This window comes from Pelobates fuscus, chromosome 5, assembly GCF_036172605.1.
Source record: "Pelobates fuscus isolate aPelFus1 chromosome 5, aPelFus1.pri, whole genome shotgun sequence".
NCBI classification, from domain to species: domain Eukaryota; kingdom Metazoa; phylum Chordata; class Amphibia; order Anura; family Pelobatidae; genus Pelobates; species Pelobates fuscus.
This window is the reverse complement of record NC_086321.1, coordinates 175,559,483-175,568,816: the sequence shown is the minus strand read 5'-3', so window position 1 is coordinate 175,568,816 and position 9,334 is coordinate 175,559,483. Positions and strand designations below refer to the sequence as shown.

Here is a 9,334-nt window from a genome sequence, read left to right as displayed (position 1 = left end):
CCAGTTCTTCTTCACCCTTCACTAAGTCTCGACTAGTGCTTGGGTGAGACTGCGGTAAACTGTGCAGGAATCTATAATAACAACTTGGATGGGGCATCCTAGGCGGTAGTAACTCACCATCTGAAGGGTATACCACCACAAGGTTTACTTAGTTTTTCACACATGGCTTCTCTATTATGGCATTATTATCGTTAAATAAATAACGACACAGTATAATATGTCATGTGTTATAAATAATGATAATCAAAATGTGTTCTTGTTCATCTGATGTTGTATTTTCCTCATTTTAAGACCTGTTAAGGAACAGATGATTGTTATTATGTCCTCAGTTGTAAAACCATAGAATTCAAAACTTTTGTTTTTACCATGACTGTAGCTATTACTTCAATCAAAAGATTAGAGCCCATTCTTCTGAAGAGCCTTAAACTACCTTTTAGCAAGACTTAGTTGTCCTTCAGTCAGTTCCTGAATTTCTTCCTAATGTGGTTTCTTCTTAGGCAAGAAATGTTATTGCCGTCTTTTCTGGAACCAAGTTGTAAAGAAGAGGCTTCATGGTACAAAAAAAGGTTTACAGTGAAGACTTTTGTGATTGTAGCATTCTCAAGAATGGGAGAAGAAGCTGTAGCAGAGCTACAATGCTGAGACTGAATATCTCCGCTGGAATCCTCTGAAGCTGGAAGTGAAGCGCTGTTTAGTGATTATAGCCCATTCCCCCAGCAACTGAACGACACACAGTTCTGGGAGTCAACTGAAATTTATTCTGCCACACACAGTTTTTATGCAGTGCCCCTAGCATGGGGTTTCCAAATCAAGAAAACCAGAGTTTCTTTCCCAAGAGTCGTTGTGTTTGAGAGATAATTGAGCTCGGATTAGGAACTCTCAATTATCTCTCAAATACAGAAACTTACATATATTTTTAACATACCCCAAAAATACATGAAAACAATACAGGAACACCACGAAAATAGCCCCGATCTGAGCGCACAACATATCCAAAAAGCAATCAGATAGGTTTGGTAGAATGAAAGTTAGGTTTGAACAACGTTTTGACCCATCGGCCACGAGGTGATAGCTGAAAACAGTTCCAGAGGATTGGGGAGGATGGCTGGTCGGCTTTCGGGGGTTCTGTACGAACACCGATGAACACTCCCCATGGCTGCTATAGAGGGAATGCTCACCCTGTTTGGTAGATCCTATCTCCTGAACACTGTTCATCTAGTTGGTTAGGAAGTGGGCAGCGGTACCATCTTTGCCCGAGTTTGCGAAGATGAGGCAGAAATCAGTTACAGGCGTTTGACGACCAAGTACTGCTTCCTGCGTTCGGGAGACAAAATGGCCATGCACTGGACCATGTACGTTCCGTTATACGAATGGCAGCCACCCAGGGAAAGCACTCAAGGTAATCCTTTAATTGCGGTTAACAGCCAGAGGCGGTCAGTGTTCTGAGTCAATAAAGGGGAGACCACACACGCTCCGTTCAGTTCCCGAACCAGAGGATACGACTTTGTTCGGTGAAATCCAATATTAGTTCGGGCAACCCCAGAAAATTATACTAAGTCCGCCACAGAAGCCTCCACTTCTGCCATCAGATGCTGGCTCGCATCTGTTATATCAAGCTCTTACAAGTGAATAACATAGCAGTTACACATCCACAGACACCTTTGCCAGCGTTCCTGATGCTAGACACTGTAGCCATGCCCATTTTATTACATCATCAGGCCACACCCACTTTGCAACATCATTACGGCTATGCTGACTCTCACTCACATATGGGGGCATGACCATCAAGGAAACCCCAGCAGGCTTATTAATACGTAAACTTTCCATTTGTTCATGGACCTGGTGGTTTCCTTGTGATTCCAGTAGTGAATTCCTTATTCTGAGATTTCATGGTTTCCTGATTTGGCTTGTCTGACTACTCTATTTTCTGCACTCCTTGACCCAGCTTGGCTTCTTGTTATTGAGTACCTCTGGAATCTCTGACCTTGCTTTGTTCCTTGAGCTTGATATTTTGTCTAATATAGGCAAGCATTGAATTAAGCCCAGCTGCTCTAATTTCCAGTAATATGCTGCTATCTTTTGTTTCTCTATTTGGATAGCATAGGTTTAAACACTGAGTGTAGGGTTGTTAAACTTACCTTGACAATAGAATGCATTATTTAAATTAGTTTATCCTTTCTTTTTTTAACCCCTTTCCTTACATGTTAAGAAAGAATATATCAAAGTTATCTATATTATTATTCTTGTTATAAGTTATAGGGAGTGTGTCTTGGCCTTATCGACCTGCATTACTGCCGTACACGACAAATATATAGAAAGCACCTTGGTAAATGACAGAGGCATATGGGCACTGCAGAAATTGTACTAATGTGCGGAGATTACGAATAAGTCCTGCTGTAAATATTCTATTACAGATGATCGGAGTTGTGATGCCTGATGCTAATGTTTATATTGTTTGTTTACAACATAACTGTGAAAAGTGCATAAACGCAATGCCTGTCCTAAGTAAATATCTATACGGGCTTTGATGGTTTGTGATTTTGCACTGCACAACTAAAAATAAAGAATTATACAAAAAAGAAGAAGAAAGAATGGATAAACTAATGAAAATAGTTATTGTAGGGCTAGATTAAATAAGGGCTATTTACATGGTGACAAGGAGACCCCCGTACCCCTAAAAAATTATGGATTATGGGAGCTATCTCAATGCTGCCATTGAAAATAGCCAAGAAAATAAAATTACGGTAAATAGGAATCAGGATTCAATTTTTATTTATTTTTTTACTGTACTTTTAAGCAATCTCAGAATCCTAAATCCGCATACTGTTCCTACTTGGGAAACAAATGAAAAATAGGTGTGTTTTTTTTTTTTTTTTTAAATCTTTCTTATGGTTTTTATAATTAGTGGAGGTTCATCTATCATGTGTCCTCTGGGCCCACCGATTCATCTTAGTGTGAATATTCATCCACATAAATAGATTCATCACCGTTCTTTTCCTTACATCCAAAAATCCCTTTCAAACAAAATTCAAAAATACTCCATCGGTTGGTAGTCAAGCAATGTCAAGGCGTTCGTCAATTAAAAAAATAAAAATGCTGAACAATAAAGGATCCGGAGAAGTAACGAGTAGCTTGAAATCTGTGCTGACAGAAGCATTTCCAATCTGCATCTTTTGGTGTCAATAGATCAATCTGAAATGCCAAGAGGTGTTTGGAAATAGGGGAGGGCACATATAAAATTATAAGGATAAATACATTTTTCACTGTGTCCTCATTGCAAATAGATCATCTGTTACATTTAACTTCTATATTTTGCTGCCAAGAATCTATTATAGGGATCCACATATCTGAACGCTGGCAGGAGAATGACAGCTGTTTGATGAATTGGACAGGAAAATAAAAAGCAAACAGATCTCTAGAAAAGACAGGGTTAAAAATTCTCCCCTGTATCTTTAACACTTTAAGTTCCATGTGGTGTGTGCATGAAAAGGCAATGCATTACTCATCCTTGTGGCCATCAAAGGATTACACTTGTATTTTTTTTTTTTTTAGTTTCATTGGCTACACAGGAAAACAAAGAATGGCACACATCACTGCGTGACTGCCCATGAGAGATCTCAGAAGCATCAAATGTGTCTCAGGCAGCTAAATTGTTAAACCGCACACCTACAGGAGTGCGTTTCAGAGTGTGAGCAATAGCCAAGAATATACAGCATGCTGAATGCGCCCTTATTATATCCTTATTTAAGAAATGCGTCACTGCACAGTGTGTGTGTCGCTGCATCTATAGGATTTATAACTCTACCTGCTCCACTTTCTTGAAATGTGTCTGGAAACTATTACATATACGTTGTACATATATATGTGTATTTTTACCAAATAAAAATGTCAAAATAAACATTTATAGCTGGTTGATTGAGCGCATCATCTCATTTCTCATTAACACAACGTTAAGAGGAAACGGAGATGGGCACTACTGCCTAGGGGAAGGATCACAGCATAGTATCGCTGCTTTCGCTGAGCATGCTTGAGCTCATTAAGGATTCAACAGTGAAACCACTTGCTGGCTACCAAGAGGATCTAGAAAATCTATTTGTAAGGAACAAAGAGAGGAGGAGATGTATTCTTCCCAAGACCCGCAAGGAAATTGTTCCAGAACGTAAATTAGATTAAATAAGGGCTATTTATATGGTGATGCGGAGACCCCCTTACCTACAAATTTGGAGATTATGGGAGTACGGACCATGCAGCCTCTCTCCCTCATACACACCATGCTGCTGTATCTACATTGTCAGCCTTCATATTAAATAACGGACAAATGTCCCCATGAGGACATTTTTAAGGTTAACTCATTCTGTGCCCTTAAAAAAAAAATATGGCTTGCTATAAAAAAGAGAGCGTTCCCTTTTGCAAATATATTTTGGAATATTTAAACACATATCACACATTTCTCCCAGTGGGTCTAACAAAGTCCACATAATTAAATAGTGTTAAGCCAATAGAACGCTTCATGCACCAGTCACAAAAACGGCATGATTAAATGGTGTTATGATGCATCATGAAAAAGTCACAAAGAAAGCACGATTAAAAAGTATTGCCTGATGGAGCACATCATGCACAAGTCAAAAACAGCATGATTAAATAGAGCTACTTGATGAAATGTGTCTTGCACAAGTCACTATAACAACACAATCTAATTGTGATATTTGATGGAACGCGTCATGCTCAGCCGTAAACACAACATGATTAAATAGTGTTACGATGGAAAGCGTCATGCACGTCACACATTTAGCACAATTAGAGTATGGCCGATGGAGCGCAACATGTACAATTAATATATACCACAAAAATAGTAAGTATTGATTTATGGAAATAATTATACATTAGTCATTAACATGCATTTTTATAGTGTTACGCCATGGAATACATCGCTGACAATTTATATAGACAGAACAATTTAAAGTAATACTCTTTAACACACTTCTACTTTAAGTGGTCATGGTGGTAGCTGTCTGGATGTTCAGTGTTTAAACTTGAAGGGAGAAGCACCTGGCCCCCTATCACATTCGCAATTTATGTTTAAAATCCCCACCCTCACTCCCTTTGCTGGCTCAGGGTGTACGCGTGCGGTCTGAGACACTCAAATGCACCAATCAAAGGCTTCTTTATGAGAAACCTTCGATTGGAACTTGGCGCAGCTCCCGTTACTTCAGACAGGGGTTTGCTGAGCAGCGCCGGTGGATAAAGGTAAGTTAAACTTTATTTTAAAAAGACTCTTTTTGTAGGAGGGGCCTGATAGAATAATGCCAATAGGGCATTATTCTATCATCAGTGAAAAGAAGATTGGAGAATCTCTTTAACTTTAGGATTCCACTAAGTCACGTTGTATGCAGAGTTATTCATAGAACTGGCCTGGACAGATTTCTCTTGGGCTAGATTCTTTTCCACCTCAAATGGTGTCCCAATGGAATGTTGTATTGTAAACAAAAATTTAAGTTACAGGTATGTTTACATTTTTTGGAAAAGAGCAGCATGGGGTCACAATTGTGGTGTTAACTGGCCCTTAAGTTAAAGGGTTACTTTGAATGCTCTACTGGGCATTACTAACCAGATCCCATCCCACCTTAAAAAAAACAGCAACTTAAGTGTTAAACTTACCTAGAGCCAGCCCCAGGCAAAGCTCCCGGCACTCCTCTCCACGCTTTGTCTGACGGCATAGCCTTCCTTGTGAGGTCCAATAAAATGCTACTCAAAGAGGACTAGGGTAAATAGGCATTGGTTGACTAGAGTGGATTTAGAAGATATCCCCCAAGAGCTTATATTTTTTAGTGGGATTTAGTAGGAGTGGGTGTGAGCATGCAACCTTTGTAGTTTTTTTCCTGTTTATCATTGGGTTATGTTGTTCTTCCTTCTATAGGTCTCTCTCTCTCTCTCATATATATATATATATATATATATATATATATATAATGTATATCTTTGGATGACATTTTACACTCAATTCAAATTGTTGTATAGACTTTGTGTGTTAGATTCCTTTTTATTAGATTATATGGTACAATGTCTGAACCTGTAAGTCAGGACATAGTTTTTCAGCTCAGAATCCACTCTTCAAAACAGTGTTCCTTGTTTAGTAATGCTACTAGGACATTTCGTGGTATTCCTCTGGACAGACAGGACCATATTTGACTCTTATAACTACTGTAGAATGCACCAAGTATTGGGCAATAAGAACCAATTTTGGTCTTGAATACATGCCTATTTTGGGTTTTGTAGCACAGGCTGTAATATGAAGAAAAGATCAAGGTCATGTGCCTACCTGTGCCAATCCCCAAAAGCCATGAACTCTCCTCTCCGATGCTACATTTCCCATTCCCTCTTCCATAAACTCACCTGCAAGGCCGTTCCCTTTAGAAAGTGAAATCAAATCTTAAAAGCAAAAATGTCACATTACCACCCATTTCCATCAAACTAGTAATTCCGCCATTACCTTCTTCACAGCCGTATTCCCCATCCTTCAAGCATCTTAACTGCTGGGGTAAGATATAGCTGCCTGCACAAACATACAAACCACAACCTCTCCTTCCCACACACTCACAGGTGGTGTACTGGCTGAAAGAGGAAGAATTGCATTATATTGTGCATTTCCCAGCTGCACATATACACCTCACAGCTTCTCCTGCATGTGGCTGGTGCTTTTGACATCATATTCCGAAACCCAATCTCAGTAGGTCATGTCATAAACAGAAGTGACAGCTGATGAACAAGCAGTGACAAGTTTTGTAGCTGCAACATGTACAGAAACTTGTTTCCATCAAAGGCATAAAAAAGAGCAATGAGTTATATTGTGACCAGCACTTTCATACCTTGAAGCTACACCATAACCACCTTTAATATACAGTTTTTCTGCGTTCGTTTTCCTATAAGATGCAAGCCATTTTAATATAGTGACTGTAAAAGTCAAAATAAATATATTAATAAACCATTTTGCGCGTAGTTTAACATCGTTCAATTAAAAGAGCTACTGGATTTCTTTTTTTTATTTTTTTTTATTAATAATGCAAGACATAATATGGAGACACTCTCTCTGACACACAGACACGTACGTCCTGCAACCTTAAAACTGGAACAAGGACAGACAGAGGGGATATATAAAATATACATATAAAAATACTGCAGTTTTATTTTTAAAATCCATCATTGCAAACTGAATTAGGTCACTGAGATTTCATGGCAGCATCCACTCTTCAAACAACTCCCTCCTTCGTTCTCCCTATGACGCACCCTCCCTTTCCTGTAGTGCCACAGATGCCCAGGGTGTGAGTTTGGTAGATAAGAAGCAGAAACAGGAGGCTGCGATAACTGATGAATCTATACAAGCAGTTAAACATGGTTAAGTAACCTGTGCCCCTCTCCAGCCCGTTAGACTTTAACTCACAGCATGCTCAGCTAGCCAGAAACACAGCTTGCACATCCCTGAGTTGTATGGATAGCTCAAGATGGATGAAGGCAAACTAGAGCAAATGGTCTAATCTGTGCAATCCATTTCAACATTTACCTAGCTTTCACCGCTTAGTTCATGTCAGTTCAGAATGGGAGTAGGTTCAGAATGTGTAGTATGTGAATACACAAAAAAAATGAAATTTTTAAACCGTTTCAATGACCTCATCACAGCATTGCTGTTTTAACCTTCATCAGCTTAATAAAGAGACAACACAGGTAAATAATAATAAAAGCCAGTTGGGATATATCCATGATTGTCCCTTGTCACAGTTGTGATGATGTATGTCAGTGCTGCATAATTTCCCTTATCGGTCACTGAGACTAGCCCATGTTAAGCATGTCCTTGGGGAAACTGCGGTTGTCTGCATCACACTGGTGACGTCTTACAATTCTTCAAAGAAGGCCACTCTGCACTGTGTGCTCTGCAGTGTGAGCTGAAAGAAAGGGGAAAAAATGAAAGGGTAAGGAAATGATAAAGATCCATAATAACTCAGTGGTGTCATATTGTAAGACATCCCTCTCAGCATGACACGTAAACATTTTAATGTTAAATTAGCACTACAAATTACATCCGCTCTTAAAAAGGAATCTTATCATCTTTTGTGATATCGGCTGAATAAGCATCAGCCACTGAAATGATAGCAGCTTCTAATCATGCCCACTCTCTTTTTTTGACAGAGAGGGGAATTTACAATAACTTGTTTTAATCACTGTGTTGGTCAGAGATAGCATGAGCATTCTCACAGAGCTAGTGTGAAAGATTTTTATTTTTTTTTTTTTAAATTGAGAGGATTATTCACTAAAGTGAGAACTCAAAGTGAATTCAAATTTTAAGGTCAAAATAGCAAAACTGGAAAACATGTCTAATGTCTATGCTGTCACTGCTGCTACTCTGGCCTTAAGTCACAAATTCATATTTTTACTTTAGCAAGTATCCATGTAAAACAAATGCCACATTATTGTAAAGTGATTCTGTGTGTACATGAGCATTTAAAAACAAATCATGGAAACATAGAATTACCAAAGAGGCAGCGATACATACAGATGCTTGGAATGACTTGCTCGGTTGATTTTGACCTTTTGTCAGACGTACACAATCTTGGAAACTTACCAAGATTAAGCAGTCCAAAACAGTGTTATTTAAAATCGCCCGGTATATCTGGGAATTTGCCAGGCTTCACCTGTAGTTCATGGGTTTGCAATGTAATTAGCAGGACTTAAATCAAAACAACTATTCAGAGGGGGATACTTTAGCTTTGGGACAAAGTAAACTCCTATTGTCTGTGTACAAAACCATGATTTGGTAAGGTTAGAACACAAAATGGTACAAAGATGCCTCAGACATATAACAGTACTTATTGGGGTATTACTTGCAATATCACTAAATGATAACTCAAGAAGTAACATAGAAGCATCTTTGAAGTTGCCTGGACAGTTGCCCAGATCTTATATTCAACAGCTGGCACCCAAAGAAATGGCATTTGAATGCTTAATATGTAAATTGGTAAATAGTTTAACTAAAACACTGCCAGCAAAGCTTTAAAATCACTATATGTGCCTGAAAGACATGTGACCAGGGCCAGTTCAGGGGTTTTCAACACTACCACCTCTTTCATTAAAATGGTACCTTGTCCGTTCTTTCACACATTGCCAGTTTCAACCTGGTGCACTACTCAACTGCCTCATTTGCCAAAGCTCCTGAGACTAATAATGTAAATATTAAGGGTCTTAAACAAGGCTAAATACAGCCTAAGAGCCAGGTAACCATGTTCCAGTCACATAACTTTAACATCAAATTACATATTTTATACAAAACCGCACATACTGCCTT

At 38.8% G+C, this 9,334-nt stretch overlaps 1 protein-coding gene across 3 annotated transcripts in view; it reads right to left on the bottom strand.

The window, feature by feature from the left end:
• Positions 1 to 7,042: 7,042 nt before the first annotated feature.
• The window catches only part of NF2 (NF2, moesin-ezrin-radixin like (MERLIN) tumor suppressor), a 103,874-nt gene continuing 101,582 nt past the window's right edge, over positions 7,043 to 9,334 (bottom strand). For 2 of the 3 annotated variants that reach the window (XM_063454752.1, XM_063454751.1), the window contains exon 17: positions 7,044 to 7,937. In XM_063454752.1, the coding sequence (XP_063310822.1) occupies positions 7,887 to 7,937 (51 nt within the window). In that variant the 3' untranslated portion in view covers positions 7,044 to 7,886. Of the gene's footprint in view, positions 7,938 to 9,334 lie in introns of all 3 variants that reach the window. The other variant, XM_063454753.1, reaches the window with a different exon arrangement.